The sequence below is a fragment of the Anolis carolinensis genome, chromosome 2, assembly GCF_035594765.1.
Source record: "Anolis carolinensis isolate JA03-04 chromosome 2, rAnoCar3.1.pri, whole genome shotgun sequence".
Taxonomy (NCBI): Eukaryota; Metazoa; Chordata; class Lepidosauria; order Squamata; family Dactyloidae; genus Anolis; species Anolis carolinensis.
The window spans coordinates 306,637,403-306,657,362 of record NC_085842.1 but is presented as its reverse complement, the minus strand read 5'-3'; the positions used below and the strand labels follow the sequence as shown (position 1 = coordinate 306,657,362).

The window sequence follows — 19,960 nt, the reverse complement described above, 5'->3', positions numbered from 1 at the left end:
TTTACACAATTCCTTCAGTTTATTGGGGGAGGGGGGAGGTTTGCAAGATTTCTGTGAAAAAATGTTTTTGTCTTTTTTTAAAAAAAACTTCAGTTTTTATTAATGCAAATGTGTATTTTCTGCATAATTGTTGGTGTTTTTGCATTTTATTTTGCAAAAATTATGGGCTTTATGTGGCAAGTTTGGATTTGTTTGTTTTCCAGATACATGTTTTTTGTGCTAAGTTGGGGGGGTTTTTTGTGCAAAAATCTCTCTATGTGCAGAATATTTTTCTGAAACATTTCATGATGTGTAAATAACATGTGAAAATTAAACAGTTTTTTAGCTATGAGTTATTTTGTTTCCTGGCTGCTAGGAAAATCATATTCTGGCCAGAAAATGATTAACAGTGAATATTCTTTGCTACTCGGCATTTCAAATATACAAACTATTTTTTTTTATTTTGGCACATAAAATAAGTAAACAAAAGCAAATTGGCACTTGTTTGTTGCATTAAGTATTTATTGACTTTTCTGTGACCCATTTAAATAAGTTATAGTCCAATCCATTGCCTTCAGAAGTCACAGAAGTAATTGAATGGAGTCTGCCAGTGCTACATTATCTTAGATTAAATATGCTGGAAAATGTGTTATATGTGTTATTTTTGCAGAAGCAGTAATCAGAATAAATTGAAAGATCTCCCCTTTAATCCAAATCTCTTAAATCATATTGTGCTTCTCCATGAACTGGAATTTATTATCACATTTTAAGGAAAAGTGCTACAGGTGAACTCCAGTAGCACATAAATACATCTTCTGATACCTATATACCTGTATCTCTGCTTGTAATATGATGGATTGTAATCTATTTTAGGGCTTCTTAAACTTTTCCACTTCCAACCCTATATAAAATAGGCAAACATTTATTGATAACATATCAGCATTTGTAAGTCTTGCTGTATAAGCTGATTTTTGTGGAGTATAGCAGAAGCTTTTTCTGCAGGGTCAATTGTAAACACTGCACTTTGTTGCTAACAGATTTGTGTGTGTGGCATTCAGAATCCTTTTTTGTTGCCAAATTTTTCGTGATTCCAACATTGAACCACAGGTACCCCATTTGGGGTCAGGGGACAGAGTTTAAGAAGCAGTGATCTATTGAAGCACAGGGCATAAGTCAGAATAAGAGAGGAGGTCTGGAGACCAAAGGCTCTTGTATGGAAATGCCAGCATTCTACCATCCTGCACTCTTTTGGTATCCATTCTGCAGATCAGCCTTCTATGTCTTTGGGGCATCTGTACATTCAAATAAATATCTATTCACTTGTGAGTTACCTTTATTTGTGCTACAACCCATTGAATGGCATAGATAGGACATAGAATTTCAGTCCAAAGATTATAGTTTTTCCAACTCTGAACTCAGAGACTGACCTAATGTAGCCTTCCTGCTTCATAGCATTTCTATAGTTCCACCAATCATCATTTCCAGGATTTTGCTCCAACCAGTTGTATGCTAGGTTTCCCCTGACATTAAGTCTAGTCATGTCTGACTCTGGGTATTGGTGCTCATCTCCATTTATAAGGCGAAGAGCCAGCGTTGTCCGTAGACACCTCCAAGGTCATGTGGCCGGCATGACTGCATGGAGCGCTGTTACCTTCCCGCCAGAGTGGTACCTATTTATCTACTCACATTTGCATGTTTTCGAACTGCTAGGTTGGCAGAAGCTGGGGCTGACAGCGGGCGCCCATTCTGCTCCCGGGATTTGAACCTGGGACCTTTCGGTCTGCAAGTTCAGCAGCTCAGTGCTTTAACACACTGCACCACCACCAGGGGTGGAGGGGTAGTGATGGTGATGCTCAAAGTTTTGTTGAGAAGCAGAGGCCATGCAAGTGAACATCAAAATAAAGATAAGGTAGCATACACCTAGGATCCCTTGGTGGCACAGCAGATTAAACCGCTGAGTTGCTGAACTTGCTGACCAAAAGGTCAGTGGTTTGAATCCAGAGAGCGAGGTGAGCTCCCACTGTTAGCCCCAGCTTCTGCAAACCTAGCAGTTCAAAAACATGCAAATATGAGTAGGCAATAGGTATCACTCTGGTGGAAGGTAATGCCCCTCCATGCAGTTATGCTGGCCACATGACCTTTGAGGTGTCTATGGACAACACTGACTCTTCGCCTTATAAATTGAGAGATGAGAGAGATGAGCACCAATCCCCAGAGTCAGTCATGTCTGGACTTAACGTCAAGGGAAAACCTTTACCTCCTTACCTATCACTACCCCAGACATTACATGCCCATTCTCTATCTCTAATTTTGGAAACAAATTATTTCAGATTTAACCTAGTAAATAACCTTGACTTCATATCATTATTGGTTGTGCTTTATCACTCGTCTATGACATGTTTCCTTAAAGAGAAAGGGGTGCGCAAGTTAAATTTCATCTTTGAAACCAGCAGTCTATAAACAGACCAAAGCACTGTACATGGTTAAGACTATGATATCTTTTTCAAAAAATGTCTGAACACTTGACTTTTTTCTATTATCATTTTGGAAACGATTTGCTCTGAGTCTCAATTTAGAGAGATCATAATTGGTTTTCACATTGATTTTTATAGCATTCTTAAAATGAAAATAGAAGGGACGTTATACTTGCAGATATAGTGGTCATACTGTATCTGAGAAGCAGATTGTAACATTTTTTCAGGGTTCACACATCCATGCGTGATAGGTGGCTGCATATCAGTGGGGCAGTGAATCAACTCATGTTTCAGTCCAGACCTTAATGGAGCAAATCAAGGTGCTGAAACCTAGCCCTGAAACGGGTTCAGGGCCTTAAACAGGCCCTTCAAAAGTTGGGATTAAGCCACTTGCTGCCATTGTGAACATCCCATGGAAAAGCAAAATGGGAAAGAAAGACGTAAAGTACACAGTCACATGTATGCAATCCAAAGTATGGGGCAAGAAATATTTGGCACAGCTTTGCATATTATTTTTACAGTTAAATCTCTGATACAAAGACGGAAGATGTCAGTTAACATTGATATCAGATAGATAGATAGATAGATAGATAGATAGATAGATAGATAGATAGATAGATAGGTATTCAGGTTGACGGAAGTATGATGACTTCCACTTTTGAGGAAAACCCCTGATCCAGAGCTTAAAAGAGACGAGGAGGGCAAAAAAGACCCTTAGAAAGTATGAAGGGCTCTTTTGAGGGATGTTTAAACAAAACAGGGTGATTTTAAGAGATGCAATAATTATTATGGGATGTGTTTTGGTGGGGTATATGGTGGTATATGGTGGGATGTATGGAGGGAAGCACACGCTGCTACTGTTTTGTTTTTCCAGAGAATGTTCACAATTCTAGCAAGTGGCTTAAGAACATATCAATCAAATCCACAAATAGTCAAATCCAAGAAAATTTAATCCAAAAGTATGGAGGGCTGACTGTACCTTCATAACAGCAGAAAAAGCATTTGGCCATGGCTTAGAGTTATAGAGGTTCCCTTTCCTTTCCGTATAAGTTTGCATTGTGTGTGTCCATAAATCATTTTTAAAACTGTGTTCTTTATTCTCTTTCTTTTTTGTCCTGTAGGTAAATCCATCTAATCACAGACTGCTTTTTGAAGTATTTGATGAAAACAGATTGGTAAGTATTCTCTTCTGTATATTGTTGTGCTGTTGCTACATTCTTTCAATTAAACACAGTCCTGAGGTTTTCTTTGCAAGTTTTATTCAGAGGAAATCTGCAATTTCTTTCCTCTTGGGTTGAGAGAGTATGACTTTTTCCGGGTCAGCCTTTGATTTCCTTAACTCCATGAGGATTTGAACCCTGGTCTCCCGGAATTCTAGTTCAGCTCACAAACCACTACAATTCATGTCTCTTTGTTATATTCATATAAATATGAATGTTTCTTGCTGTGGCATGGTTATAAAGAACTGTTTCTGTTTTGTTTATGGGAAGTTGGTGGAATTTTTCTCCAAAAGGAAAAAATAAGGAACCGTGAAAAATGTTTAATACATAATAATAATAATGATAATAATAACAACTTTATTTTTGTATCCCGCCTCTATCTCCCTATGGGAACTCGGGGAGGCTCACATGGGGACAAGGCTTGCAAATGGTTCTGGCTTCTTCTTAGGACTGTGCACGTGAGGTGTTTGGACATTATGGTTCATCTTTGTGCCCGCAAGATGCAGTTATAGAAGCCCCCTCATTCGGCTGCTTGAGACAACCACCTGAGATGGAACCAGTAGCAGCCTCAACTGTTCCTCCTGAGCCCTTCACTTCTTTAAAATAGAGTTTCTCAAACTGTGCTCCTCCAGATGTTTTGGACTCAGCTCCCACAATTCCTAACAGCTGGTAAGCTGGCTGAGATTTCTGGCAACTGAAGTCCAAAACACCTGGAGGAGTACAGTTTGAGAAGCACTGCTGTCTTTCACTTGCTAAGCTACAAATGTAGTGGTGATGGGATCCTGTCATATTTCCAGGACTAAGGTAAAACTGCCAGTCCATTCATACAGAGGATGGAAGTACATGAATTGCACTGGGCTGACTCCCCACCCCATCCCCTATGCTCACGGCTGTTGTTGAGTGACTGAACGTTAGCTCAAGTTTTAAATAGCATATAATTAATTACCATGGAGTTAGAAGAGACCACAAGGGCCATCCAATCTAACCCCCTGTCAGGCAGGAACACATAATCAAAGAACCCCAAAAGATGGCCATACATCCTCTGCTTAAAAACCTCCAGAGAAGGACTCCATCACTTTCCGAGGCAGTATATTCCTTCACCAAACAGTACTTACCATCAGGAAGTTCTTCCTAATGTTTTGGTGGAATCTCTTTTCCTGCAATTTGAATCCATTCCTCCCTGCCCTAGTCCCCAGAGTAGCAGAAAAATGTTTAATATAGAGTTGGTATCCACTTGATCATAATTTGGGTTTGGTTCCAGGATCCCCACGGATATCCAAATGCATGAATGCTCATCCCATTGTATGCAATAGTATAATAAAATAGTGTCCTTTATATGGAATGGCAAAATCAAGTCTCGCATTTTACAATTTAAAAAATTCAAGCCATTGAATTCATAGATGCAGAATCCATGTGTTTGTGTAAATTAATTAACTGATGGGTTGACAGATTGCTACCATTTCTTTGTATGTCATTGTCACGACCCAGGCGGCAGAGGCACCAATAACCATACACAGAGGCCAGAATCTAACTAATATCTTTATTGAAGGAATATATAAAGTTAATAAAAACAAGTATAGAAAATAGTCCAGAATTAGACCCTTCAGGAAAGGTCAGAATTAGTCCAAAAAAGCAATGTCCAATAAGAAATATTAAGGTCCAAAGTTGAAATCCAATAACCGAAACACTCACTTTGCCAAGCAAAGTGAGGGGAGATGACAAGGTCCTTTAGTCCATAAAACTTGAGCGTGGCTAGGAAATAACTTGATACTTGAAACAAGGCTTGAACGTGGAACAAGGTAACTAAGAACAAGAACAAGGTCCGTGGAATAACTTGGTAAAATCCGTGAAACAAGGCAAGGATTAGTCCTGGGAAACAAGGCAAAGTCCGTAGGTAAACAAAGGCTGGGAAGCAAGGCGAAGGCTGGATAGCAAGGCAAGGCTTGAGCTGAAGCGAGGCTTGAATCGGAGCGCGCTGTCCAGACACAACTCGCTCCGTAGGCTGACGAATTGACTCCGCGAAGTTGCTACGCGGGCAAAACACCTATATAGAGTCCAACTTTCTCACCAAAGCGGTTCTCTGGGAATCAGAAACGAAAGCTAAACTCTGAGACCAGATGTTAAACTCCTTAAAGATTCTCACGAGAACCAATGTTAATTGGCAACATTCTTAGCTGCTATCCTCGCACTCCTGCGCGAAGCTGAATCCAAACTTCTCTGTTGTTTACAAAACTCCCGGCGCAAGAACACGGGAGAAGTAGGCTCTGGGGTTGTTTGACATACTTCTGGGGCACAACTTTCTTGCAGGTGCAAGGTTTCCAGATCTGCCTGGGAAGGATCTGGCTGAGAGGAATCCAGTTCAGACTGGGAAGGTAAAAAACCCAAGTTTTCATCTTCATCAGGGATTACAATGTCCTGAGCAGGACTACAAGGCCCATGGTTCATCACACTATCCCCCTCCTCAGGGCCCCTCCCAAACTGGGGTCCTCTCCCCGAGGCGCGAGGTCGCGGTTTGGTGGGATAGGTCAGATGGAAGCGACGGGTTAGATCAGGAGCATGGACTGTGGAGGCGTCTTCCCAAGAGCGTTCCTCAGGCCCAAAACCCACCCAGTCAATGAGATATTGTAGGCGGCGGCGATGAAAGCGAGAATCCAAAATGTCCTCAACCTCGAACTCCTCCTCCCCCTTCATCAAAACAGGAGGGGGGGCCGGTTGGTCTGTATCAGGACGCACACCATCCGCCGGAAGGAGCAGGGAACGGTGAAACACTGGGTGAATGCGCATTGAACGCGGAAGTTGGAGTTTGAAAGTCACGGGGTTTAATTGCGCCACCACTGGATAGGGGCCAATGAAGCGGGCATCTAACTTCCGGCATGGGCGGTGGGAGGGCAGAAAGCGAGTGGACAGAAAAACCCGATCTCCTACCTTGATTTCGGGGCCCGGCTGGCGGTGTTTGTCAGCGTGGCGTTTATAGTCCTCCTTGGCTTGGTCCAGTTGCTGGAGCAAAAGTTGTTGCACCGCTGTGAGTTCCTGCAGCCAATCCTCTGCTGCGGGAACTTCTGAAGTTTCAATGACAGGGGAAAAGAAACGTGGATGGAAACCGTAGTTTGCAAAGAACGGCGTTTCTTTTGTAGAAGCTTGAACTCCATTATTGTAGGCAAACTCAGACAGTGGTAACAGAGAAGCCCAATTGTCCTGTTGGTAGTTTACATAACAGCGAAGATACTGCTCCAAAGTGGCATTGGTGCGCTCCGTTTGCCCATCTGTTTGGGGATGATGAGCTGAAGATAAGCGAGAGTCTATGCCCAGTAGTTTTTGTAGTGCCTTCCAAAAACGAGAGGTGAATTGAGATCCACGGTCTGTGACTAAACTCTTGGGCAATCCATGTAGTCTGAAAACATGCTGAAGAAATAGATCCGCAGTTTCTTTGGCCGTGGGGAGGCCTTCGCAGGGAATGAAATGGGCTAACTTGGTGAATAGGTCCACCACCACTAAGATCGTGGTGAATCCACAGGAAGGTGGTAGGTCAGTGATGAAATCCGCGGAAATTATTTCCCATGGGCGAGATGGGGTAGGAAGGGGGTGTAAAAGCCCTGAGGGCTTCTCCCTTCGTATCTTGGAGCGCTGGCATACTGGGCAGGTGTTGACATATTTTTCCACATCCTTGCGGATCTTGGGCCACCAAAAATCTCTTAGGATCAAATGCATGGTTTTAAATAGTCCGAAGTGTCCTGCTGGTTTGCAGTCATGACACAGACGAAGCGCTTTTTCCCTGCCCGGTCCGGGTGGGATATAAACATGATTTCTATAGCAGAGCAGCCCATCTTTAAGCGAAAAGGGAAAATGCAGACCTTGGCGAAGTTGGTCCTGCGCCCAGGCATCTGCTTGCTGACTAGCCCTGATTTCTTGAGCACAGATGGGTCCTGGAGTAGGGGAAGTTGAACCAATGGGACTGGATTTGGTGTTCCCCACTGTGAGCGTGGCAAAGTTCTCAGGTTGTAGCAGTTGGGATTCAAAGGTCTCCTTGCGTCCTGCAGCGTATTCCGGTTTACGTGACAGGGCGTCTGCTTGCTTGGTTTGAGCTGGGGTCACATAATGGATCTGGAAGTTGAAACGTTCAAAGAATAAAGCCCAACGTTGCTGCCTCTGATTTAGTTTGCGGGCAGTTCTTAGATGTTCTAGATTACGATGATCAGTGTGGACTTCAATGGGGAATTTGGCCCCTTCTAGCCAATGTCTCCAAGTTTCAAAGGCTGCCTTTATGGCCAGTAGTTCTTTTTCCCAAATGGTGTAATTCCTCTCTGGTGTGGTTAGTTGACGAGAATAAAAGGCACAGGGATGGAGGTGATCTCCCACCGGTTGTAAGAGTACAGCCCCAATTGCCACATCAGAGGCGTCCGCTTGCACCACAAAAGGGGTTCCAGGATTTGGGTGCTGTAGAATTGGCTGGGAGGTGAATAGTTTCTTCAGTTGCTGGAACCCTTTCTCTGCTTGATCAGTCCAGCGGAAAGGCTGCTTTCCACGGATGCAGCTAGTGATGGGGTCGGACCAGCGGGCAAAATCTGGAATGAACTTGCGGTAGTAGTTCGCGAACCCCAAGAAACGCTGCACCTCTTTCTTGTTAGTTGGCGCCCGCCATTCCAATACTGCTGAAACTTTGGCTGGATCCATGGAAAGCCCTAGAGGCGAGATGCGGTAGCCAAGGAAATCTACCTCTTGTAGATCAAAAGCGCATTTTTCTAGCTTGGCATAAAGTCCATGATCCCGCAATCGTTGCAACACCATTTTGACGTGGTTCTCATGTTCTGATTGTGATCTGGAAAACACCAAAAAATCGTCCAGGTAGATTATCAAGAATCTGTCTAGATAGTCCTGAAAAATATCGTTGACAAAATGCTGGAACGTTGCGGGAGCTCCGCATAAACCGAAATTCATAACTCGGGACTCGAATAATCCGAATTTAGTCTGGAAGGCGGTCTTCCACTCGTCCCCTTCTCTGATGCGAACTAGATTATAAGCCCCCCGAAGATCCAGCTTGGTGTAGACCTTGGCTCCTCGAAGTCGGTCCAGTAGATCCGAGATTAAGGGCAGGGGATAGCTGTTCCGCTTGGTGATATTGTTCAATGCTCTGTAGTCCACCACCAAGCGTAATTCCCCTGACTTCTTCTTCACAAACATCACTGGGGAGGCGGCTGGGGATTGAGAGGGTCTGATGAACCCCTTGCGAAGGTTTGTCTCTAAGAATTCCCTGAGAGCTTCTTGCTCTGGTTCAGTCAGGGAGTAGAGATGCCCTCGCGGGATCGGGGCCCCCTCCTCCAAGTCAATGGCACAGTCATAAGGTCTATGTGGGGGTAATTTTTCGGCTTCTTTCTCATTGAATACATCCCAATACTCGGAGTACTTCTTTGGCAAGGTGATGATGGGCTCGGAGTCTGTGGCATGGCATACCTTGGCTACGAGGCAATGGTTTTGGCAGTACGGTGAAGCAAACTGCAGTTCTCTGTTGGACCAGGAGATGTTAGGGTCGTGGAGTGTCAGCCATGGAATTCCCAAAATCACAGGGAAATGGGGAACCTCGGTAACAAAGAAGGAAATCTCTTCCATATGTTCCCTTATCCACATCCTGGTGGGTTCCGACCACTGGCTTACGGGGCCCGTCTTGAGGGGACGGCCGTCTATGGCTTGCACCACACGGGCATTCTTGAAATCATGATATTGTAATCCCAGAGAGTCGGCATACTCTCTATCGATGAAATTGTTGGTAGCTCCAGAGTCTATCATGGCGTGGATCATGACGGGTCCCCTTTTTGCTGACCATAATGTGACCACGAGAAGGAACAGGACCCCGGTTGGCGGCTCTTGGATGGATTTTTTGACCGGGTTGGCGAGCCTCTCTACACCCGGTCGTTGGCTTCCCCCGCCGGCTGTGTGCCAGTCGGCTCAGACGCCTTCGACTCCGTGGAGGACGCCGCCGCAAGACGGGCGGCAGGCTTCCCTTTGGCTGGGCACTCTCTGGCGAAGTGGCCCCCGTTCCCGCAGTACCAGCAGAGGTTCAAGCGTTGACGACGGGCCTTCTCGGCGGCATCTAGTCTGGGACGCACATTGCCCAACTGCATCGGCACCTCCTCGCCTCCTCTGGGGTATGGGGTTGGCGGCGGGGGTCTCCACACCGGACGTGGCTGAACACTGGCGGAAGCGGGGGGTTTTGCCCCGGCTCTACCGCCCTGGCCTCTAACCCATTGTTTCCTGTTGGCAATCATGACTTCAGCCCGTAAACATTGATCAATGAGTGCCTCGAGGGTCTGGGGAGGATCCACCTTGGAGATTTCTTCCAGCATTTCAATGTTGAGACCCTCCCGAAATTGTCCTCTGAGGGCTACATCGTTCCAGCCGGTGTTGTGGGCCAGCACGCGGAACTCGGCTATGTACTGAGACATGGGTCTGTCTCCTTGAAGGAGGCGCCGGAGTTTGTGACCGGCTGCCTCCAAATTGTCCTCGATTCCCCAGGTCTCCTTAAGGTGATCCAAGAAGCGTTGTGCTGAATTTAGGTGGGGGGAGGCTTGATCAAACAGGGCCGTCGCCCAGCTAGCCGCTGGTCCATCTAGAAGACTGTAGACCCACGCCACCTTGATGTCTTCTTGGGGAAACTCGGCATCACGGGCCTCTAGATAAGCTTGACATTGGCGGCGGAAAACATGAACCTTAGCAGCTTCTCCAGAAAACTTGGTAGGCAACGCCATGGCCGGGAGGCGAACTCCGCGCTCCCTCAACCCTTTTATTTCTCCTTCCTGCGCGTTGAGTCTGTCACGGATGCGGTCCACTTCGTCCTTGCTGATGGTGTAGCTGAGCGGCTGTCCAGCCGGCGCGGCTCCGGTAGACATCCTGGCCTCGGTTAGTTGGTGCTTATGGGTGGCGGAGTCAAACTGTCACGACCCAGGCGGCAGAGGCACCAATAACCATACACAGAGGCCAGAATCTAACTAATATCTTTATTGAAGGAATATATAAAGTTAATAAAAACAAGTATAGAAAATAGTCCAGAATTAGACCCTTCAGGAAAGGTCAGAATTAGTCCAAAAAAGCAATGTCCAATAAGAAATATTAAGGTCCAAAGTTGAAATCCAATAACCGAAACACTCACTTTGCCAAGCAAAGTGAGGGGAGATGACAAGGTCCTTTAGTCCATAAAACTTGAGCGTGGCTAGGAAATAACTTGATACTTGAAACAAGGCTTGAACGTGGAACAAGGTAACTAAGAACAAGAACAAGGTCCGTGGAATAACTTGGTAAAATCCGTGAAACAAGGCAAGGATTAGTCCTGGGAAACAAGGCAAAGTCCGTAGGTAAACAAAGGCTGGGAAGCAAGGCGAAGGCTGGATAGCAAGGCAAGGCTTGAGCTGAAGCGAGGCTTGAATCGGAGCGCGCTGTCCAGACACAACTCGCTCCGTAGGCTGACGAATTGACTCCGCGAAGTTGCTACGCGGGCAAAACACCTATATAGAGTCCAACTTTCTCACCAAAGCGGTTCTCTGGGAATCAGAAACGAAAGCTAAACTCTGAGACCAGATGTTAAACTCCTTAAAGATTCTCACGAGAACCAATGTTAATTGGCAACATTCTTAGCTGCTATCCTCGCACTCCTGCGCGAAGCTGAATCCAAACTTCTCTGTTGTTTACAAAACTCCCGGCGCAAGAACACGGGAGAAGTAGGCTCTGGGGTTGTTTGACATACTTCTGGGGCACAACTTTCTTGCAGGTGCAAGGTTTCCAGATCTGCCTGGGAAGGATCTGGCTGAGAGGAATCCAGTTCAGACTGGGAAGGTAAAAAACCCAAGTTTTCATCTTCATCAGGGATTACAATGTCCTGAGCAGGACTACAAGGCCCATGGTTCATCACAGTCATTTATTCTAGCCTTGCTTTGAAACACTGGTTGCAAACTACCACATAGACCTGTTTTGGTGGAAAGGAGTAAACTGAAACACAACATTGGCCAAATAAATTAACATACGCTTAGCAAGGAAAAGAGCTCCCACCACATGTGTTTTCAATAATACAAAAAGAAAGTTGACATGATGGAAGAATACTTAATCATATTTCTGCCCATCTTTTGTCACAAATATCCACCAAAGTTGAAAGCCAGTGTGGTATCGTGGTTTGAGTGTTTGACTAGGAGACTGCGAAATCGCTGTTTGAATCCCTGCTCAGCCATGGAAACCCACTGTATGACCTTGTGTGAGTCTCACTTTTCAGCCTTAGAGAAAGGCAAGAGCAAACACATTGTGAATAAATTCTGCTTTAGAGTTGCCATAAGAAATTACAGAATAACAGAAGAAACAGAATAACAAAGTTGGTGCTAGGGTTTGAGGAGGATATGCCACAACTTCCCTTCAGGATAGACTTTTTGGATGCTATGGTTGCTCTGGGATATCTTTGCTGTCATTCCACTGAAGTGAATTGAATATTGACGTCTTTGAAAATGAATGAAGCCTTGAGTGGATAAACTGGTGTGTTCATCAAACTTCAAACCTTATGGACTGACCTTTCTTTTCTCCAAGGATTGTTTTCCTGCCAAAGGGTTGCTTGCTCATATAATATGGAAATAGGCTCCAAAGTCTGAAAACTGTGTTAAAATAATGCTGGAGGATTCGTCTTTATTATTATCATTATTACTGTATAGCAAATAATCACTTATCCCCCACCTCCTTATTTTTTGTTGTTGTTGTTGTCTCTTGCAACCTATTAACACAATAGAGGATGGTAATGTCAGTGCTGTTCCCCTTTTCCCTTTGTAATCAGAGCTGTTTTATTTCTCTGTCTGAAAATAAGCTGCTTGAAAACCAAGGCTTAAATGTCTAGGACGTGACTCAGGCCTGACACCTGTATAAGATTTCTTTTCCCCTTTAGCTCTATGAAGCTTTCATTTACAAAGCCAGTTGTTGTCCTCGCCTCTTTGACAGTACTGTTTGCTTTCATTGCCTTGCCTCTAAATTCATTCTTGAAGGAGCGTTTTCAGTTGTACTTCAGCCATACTTCCCCTCCCTATTATTTAAACTACCACACAGAGCAGAGCCGAATTCGGGCATTGTTTAATTTTGGGTTTCAGACCGCCTGTTAGTTCTTCTGATGCTTTTGGCTCCTAATAAAGCAGAGCTCTGTTCCATTCTGGCAACCCAAGCTACTAATATTGCTAAACTTTCTCACTGGAGGTTTGCCAGCGCTGGGCAGCGTTTATGTATGGTGTTTAAGTCAGATCTGTACAGCTCTTCATGCACACCCTGTTCCAGATTTTACTTGCCTTCCCGACCTCTTAAAAACTGGGAAAGAGAGACTGCTGCTCGCTACTGGCTGCTTCTTGAGTTGTGCATGTAAGAGTTTCTTTTCTCTGTTTCTTTCCTTCCCAAAAGTTCTGTCTATAGCCAAACTGGGTTATTATAATCTGTTTATGGTGGCAATATGATATCTGTGTCTGTTGCTACAGGAATGTATTGCTGCTGAAATTGCTTCAGGCATATAGAGGGAAAGATGTGGTTTCTAGCATTCCCTGATAAGTATTTGCAGTAGTCTGAAGTTTGCAGCCAACTTTAAACAAACAAAATTTCAGTTTCTCTCTCTCTCTGCCTTCGCCCAACCATTTTTTCCCTTGGTGATTCCCAATTTGCATGAAAGTTTTAAGTGGATTTATTTTTCATGGAGGGAGGGAGAGATCCTGTGTGGGTTCGCCCCACTTGTCTTTCTTTTTCTTTTGGCTTCGTACAGAAATGTTCCGTGAATATGATGCAGTTTAGATTTATAGTGGAGTCGAGTGTGTTTGCTGCCTTAGTCAGCTGTGAGAGATCTCCCGCTGGGGCCGCTCCTTTTCTGATGGAAAAGGAACAGCTGTGAAGGTGCTGTTTCAGTCTATTGCTGGTATTAAAGTGAAAAAAAAGTTGCTTGCACTGGAGAGGGGGAAATGGGTCATGTGATGCCAGCCATCCTACCCTATGTCACAGTTTGGAGGAGCACCGATTGCTCTTATCCAATCATGCCTGGAATGCTGCTTGCCACTTGGGCTATTTCTGCTGCCTGTCTCTATCGGTGCAGTAGTGCTAACAGTTTGGCAGATGGGACACTTTTTCTTGGAGTTTATGTCTTTAGTTCTTAATTTCTGGCAGTGCCTGGACTCGTCGCTGTCTCCCCCTCCCCTCTCCTTTCTCCTGAAACCATGGCCCATCGGCTGCGGTTTCATTTTGGCTCCGGACGAAGCAACACCGCTCCCGAGTCAGGGATCCTCGACCGTGAGAGAGAAGAGGATGACTTTTTCATGGCATGCCACACTTTGCCCAGAAGGAACGGGCCTCATACTTTCTCCAGGCGAAGGGCCGAATGTGGAGATGGCCACGGGGATTTGCGGGAAGCCAGTTCCTTGAAAAGGAGCACCTCTATGTTTATTCCTCAGCTTCTCAACAGCATAGATGCCCGGCCCACCAGGAGCTCTTCCGTGCAGATTTCACTCCAGCGCAAAGCTGTAAATGGTCATGCCGATGAATGTGAGGGCACAGAATCCCCCCCAGAAGATATGGGGGACTTTTCAGATTTAGGGGAGCATTGTGCATCTCTTGATGGAAGTCATTCTTCTTCGAACAGTCAGCAGGTCACCCCGGACAACTCTCCACCCAGGCAAATGGAGAACCCAGGGTATGAGGTTAACGGAGAGCCGTCTAATCACAGGATATTTTGCACCATCCCTTCCAATAACTGGACTGACAGTGGTGCAGCCACTGGCCAAGACCACGAAGGAAACAAAACCGGATTGGGCTTAAACATTGGCAGGGTAAGGATTCAGCATCGGGCTTCGAGTGTGGACATGCCTCATGTTACGCTGATGCCCTTTGACTCAGAGGTTCCAAACAATGCTTCGGCCTCAGAACCCAGGCGCTGGTCTTTGCAACATTTGCCAGAAGGCTCTACCAATTCAGGAAAGAAATTCTTTGTTTTCCAGTTGCAGCAGCCTCAGGCAAATAGTACGGAGACAGACTACAATTTTGGTTTTACAGGAACGAAAGGGGATCGGTTGGTTAGGTATCCACGAATACGTCTGGAGAGAAGTACCTCATACCCAGTTCATCCACAGCCAGAACGCATTAACCCCATGGAGGGTGAAGGTGTGAATTCAACACTTCACGGAAATAGCAGGAATGGCACTGAAAAATCCAGAAGCAATCCAGTGGAGCGGGTTTCTCCAGGGCAAGGATGCATGTTTAAAATCCACCCAGATCAAAACTCAAGGCAGCAGCACTTCAGAATTCTTGTAACTCGTGGGATTAATGAGAAAGGTCAAAGTTCTGGATCAGAGAATTCAACTGGTTCTGCTCCTGTTGCAACTAATTCATCAGTAAGTAGAAATGTTAACAAAGTGGTAACCTAAGCTTTCACTTAGATTGTCTTAAGTCAGGGGATAAGGGGAATGGAAACTCAGAATGCTTCATGCAGGTCACATAGTTGTGAAATATCATATAGCAATGTTAGAAAGACCTACGTTCTTCCAGAACAATCTGAAAGCATCTATGTTTTGTTAGGCTAAGGTAGCTTTCAGTTATGACTACTTCCAGTGCAATGTTTTCAGGTCTCCTGGTGACTCATGAGTTACTTAATTCATTACTCCGTTGTCTAAATACAGTTGGGTGGTTGTTGTTGTTGGGTTTTTTTTTTTTACAAAAATCTATAAACTATTATATAGAAATACTGCCTATTTTTAAAATCCTTATTTTTATGCTTTTTATGTCATAAATACTATGTAAGTCTGAATAAGCAACCAATACCTCGTTAAAAGTTAAGGATCAAAAGCTGATGTTCAAAAGTGTTAATGCTTATACTTTAGTGTCTTTTTGTTTGCTTTGTGTTAATTGCTTATAAATATGAAAAAGTAGTCATAGAATCCCAAACACTTTGATTTGTTCATTTCAGTTTTGGTTGTACTACTATTTCAGCCGTTAGTCTTAACAAATTAGGTATGATCCAGTTTTGGAGTGAGATAAATCTTTATATTTCATATTCTACAAATAGGAGGCTTAGCTTTTCCACAGAAGGATAGATAATAAACAAATAAACAAATGCCAAGGTTTTTAAAAATATGCTTTATTGTTGCTTGAATGCCTCTAGTCCCTTAAATGTTCCAGCTTCATATGAAAACAAACAAAAGAGATGTGTTTGGCCCGTATTGCTTCCGTCTGTGTAATCATGGCATATATTGCAGTTCGATGCTGGAAAGTAGCATCGAACTGTGGGAAGGCATTGTGACGGTTGCTGCTTAATACAAAAGACTTTTATTCTACCCCAGTTTAACTTACTGATATGTGCCTATCACACCATTGAGAAGATTATAGACACCTAGCACCAACTGCATCCCAGATAAAGGAATCAGGTTCATGATGACATCTTTCTTTTCTCTTAAGTATCATTATGTCAGTATGGTGTGCTATTTTTCTTTTAGGCATAGTGTTTTACTATTAGTGTAGGAAATATCGCTCTTAAAATTTCCAGATTGAGAGGAAACAGAAAACACATTCCAGCAAACATTTATTTGGTTTAAATTCTGCTGAGTTTTTACTCTCTTTACCACATCCCTCTGGTTTTATTTTGGACATATTGAAATGACATTAAATGGTTTAAGGTTATTTTGTTTGCTGAATTTCCGGTGTTTGAATTTTTTAAGCTGTAAAGGTTTCTTATTTGAACTTATTTGAACTCTCGTGCAAACTCTCTCTGTGTGTGTGTGTGTGTGTGTGTGTGTGTGTGTGTTTTATTGAGTACTAAATTCACATGAAGGAGGTGAATGAGCAAAGCTCCCCTATGAGTTCTTTTAACAGTCTTAACGATATGGGCGTTAGGTGTATATTTTCTATACTGTCCAAGATGGTTAAATGAATATCTTTCCCCATACTGAGGGTTCAGAGAAAGTTAAAGTATTCAATTGTGTGACTGTGTCCAATAATGGACTCAGCATAGAATAAGATCAGAAAGATGCAACCAGGGGACTAGGAGTGACAACTTTTGCGATATTAAATTACTAAATGTAGATATATCACAGACAGAAATTTGTACATCTACATCTCCTTAGAAGTTTTATTGTGACACTTCTTAATTCCATATTGCATGTAGTATTTGGTAATTTAAACATTGGACATAACAAATAATATGAGAATAAATTCAAGTGAGACAGACAGGGTTGCATTAGATGACAACAACATCACAAAGCTTTTAATTACCTGTGAAGTCTATAGTTATTTTAAATTATGTTCTCTGTATCAGACAACAGTCGCCAGTTCTAAGCAGATGATGAGATTTTAATGGCAGATGGCACCGCCTTTGGGAATCCATTTATTTATTGAGTTTTTAGGGGTAAATATCTAGCTTCTGGTATGCTTCCCATTACAGAGTTTTCAAAAAGGTAGAGGTATAATATATTCCTTATAGGACAGATAGAACAAGAATTTAACAATAGTCAGACCATTGGTCCATCTAGTACAGTAATGTCAGCTTTAATTGGCAGATGTTCTTTAGGGTTTTAGACAGGATCCTTTCCTGGCCTAACCTGGGGGTCTCTCTTAGTCTTCCAACTTTATATTAACTGGACCTGACCCTCCTTATTTTCTGAAATCTTATGAGGTCTTTAGTTCTTGATGGACTCCCAACTCCTATTAGCCCCAACCACCATAACTGGTAGTCATAGATGACAGAAACTATCATCCAGCAATATCCAAAGAGCAACAGATCCATCATTTGTTTTCTTTGTCACTCACAATACAATTCCTTTATTTATTAATTTATTTGATTGATTGATTTCTATGTCACATACCCCTCTTTATATAAGAGTTCAGGATGCCAAAAACTCCTACACAAAAATAGAGAAGTAAACAGTAAATCCAAATATCGTTTAAATTCCTATAAACAAAATTGTAAAGAATATAAAATAATTGTTTTAAATGAATTAAGCCAGCATGAATTTTGTTCCATTTGTTTAACTATACAGAGATAAAGCTTTTTAAATTAAAAACTGGAATCAGATTTAAATACCCACCTGTATTCTTTTTTGTAATGACCGTCCAAGTTTATTTATTTATTTATTTATTACAATATTTATATCCCGCCCTTCTCACCCAACAGGGGACTCAGGGCGGCTTACAATAAAACAGACATATAAAAACAGTACAATACACTATAAATTAGTTAAAAAATTAACTTACATATAACATTCATAAAATGCATTTATAAAATATAGATAGGCGTGTACAAGTTTAAAAGACTGGGTCTGTCAATTGAGTTCCAGTATACATAATAGTAATTAATGCTGCTGATTCTTATTCGAAAGCCTGGCCCCACAACCAAGTTTTTACCTTCCTACGGAAGGATAGGAGGGAGGGAGCCTGCCTGACTTCAATGGGGAGGGCGTTCCATAGGCGGGGAGCCACTACTGAAAAGGCCCTGTCTCTCGTCCCCGCCAGCCGCACCTGTGAGGCTGACGGGACCGCGAGCAGGGCCTCATCCGACGATCTTAAGCTTCGAGGTGGGTCATAGCGGGAGACACGTTTGGATAGATAAGTTCCCTTTTTGTTTTTTAATCTTAGAAGAAAGAACGTCCTTTGACGTTCTTGAAAACTGATATCTGAAAGCAAAACTGACTGTCCTTCTTCTCATGCCACAAACATGGTTTTGTTCTGGGACCTTTTATTTACTGAAAATACCATTTGTGTTTTTCCTGAAGATTCATGATTACTTAATAGGCAATACTTGAAGCTATGACTTCATAGAGGCAGATTTAAATACCCATGTGTATTCATTTCCATACTAATAGTATAGGACACAGAAACATCCCTTTTTTGTTTGAGGTATTTTTTCAATCTTAGGAGGAAAAAAGTTAATTGATATTTTTGAAAACTACTCCCTAAAAACAAACCCACATTCCCTTCTTATGCCATAAACATAGTTTAGTTCTGGCGCCTTTTATTTACCAAATATACCATCCTGATAATTTAATAAGCAATACTTGATGACAGGACCATTTTAGGTCCATAGACCAGTCTGTAAAAGTTGTGCTCACAAAAAAGTGTAATTATAAAGTACGCTGTAGAAATTGATACCCTTTTGTAATTTGTATATATAAAAGAAGGCCGAGATATGCATAGAGAGTTTTCTATACAGATATATGGACTTTCCTATTTGCTATAGTGTTGGGAACAGTTCTAGGAAGATGGACCAAACCAATCACCTTCTGATGAAGTGATTATGTACAAAAGTACTATACTTGTGAAGCAGTATTTCATACACACTTGAATCCATCTGATTGGATGCTTGTTCAGTCAGATTTTCATTGTAGACTAGTGTTGTGTTCTGTTGGATTCATATCTGGGGCTCAACCACACAACACGATTAAAAGAGTGTGATTCGACTTTAACTACCATAGGATCCCTGGGATTTGCAGTTTATGGAGAGGCATGCAAAATTTTCAAACAGAGAGCATTTGGACCTCACTGAACTACAAAATCCAGGATTCCACAAGAATGAAATTAGAATCATAATGCTATTGTGAAAGAGTTCTTGATCTGGTGTTGTTCTCAGTTCTGTTACGTTACTTGCATATCTAGATGGTTCCACAATTACGGTCACGGATTTGATTTGTGTGCATATTTTGTTTTTAAACATTCAGGCAAGACTTAGTGTAACTTTTTATTCCTAGTCACTTTTATGGCTATCATTTCTTGCCACAACCAGATAGATGTCTAAATTAGAAAAATACAGAAGTAAGAGAATAGCCCTAAAACTCCATTCTACTACAATTACAATTATATTAATAAAGCAATTATTTAAAACAGTGGTTCCCAACCTTTTTTTGACCAGGGACCAATTTTGGCCAGGGACCACTTGACCAAAGACCACTCTCCAACTTTAGTACCAAAAGGGTTACCAAATCATTTTTGGGCAACTTTAGATTCAGTTTGGTTATTTGGGGTGCTGATTCAGAGAATTGTATTGGATAGACCACATCAACTCTAGTTTCTGATACAGAACATATGCCATCCAGTAGTCGCCATCTGCTCACCCACAGAAAACCATATTTAATAATCCAGAGCTGATTTGGTCTATCCCATGCTCCACTCAGGGGAGGAGAGGAGAAAGAGAAGCAGAAGTCAGGAGGCTTGTTGTCAAACCTTTCGTGGGTAGGTCAGCTTCTCCCCTCCCAACATCCCCGTTGCCTCGGGTTTCGCAAGACAAGTGGCTCTCGTTGCAATGGTGTAGTAACGGTGAGGCGT

General features: G+C 42.9%; 1 protein-coding gene across 12 annotated transcripts in view; it reads left to right on the top strand.

The window, feature by feature from the left end:
- Positions 1–19,960, top strand: part of nedd4l (NEDD4 like E3 ubiquitin protein ligase) — a 284,446-nt gene that overhangs the window by 141,885 nt on the left and 122,601 nt on the right. For 5 of the 12 annotated variants that reach the window (XM_016995252.2, XM_062972534.1, XM_062972535.1 and 2 more), the window contains one exon: positions 3,575–3,628. In XM_016995252.2, the coding sequence (XP_016850741.2) occupies positions 3,575–3,628 (54 nt within the window). Of the gene's footprint in view, positions 1–3,574; positions 3,629–13,404; positions 15,046–19,960 lie in introns of those variants that run through there. The other 7 variants (XM_016995247.2, XM_016995246.2, XM_016995248.2 and 4 more) reach the window with 6 other exon arrangements.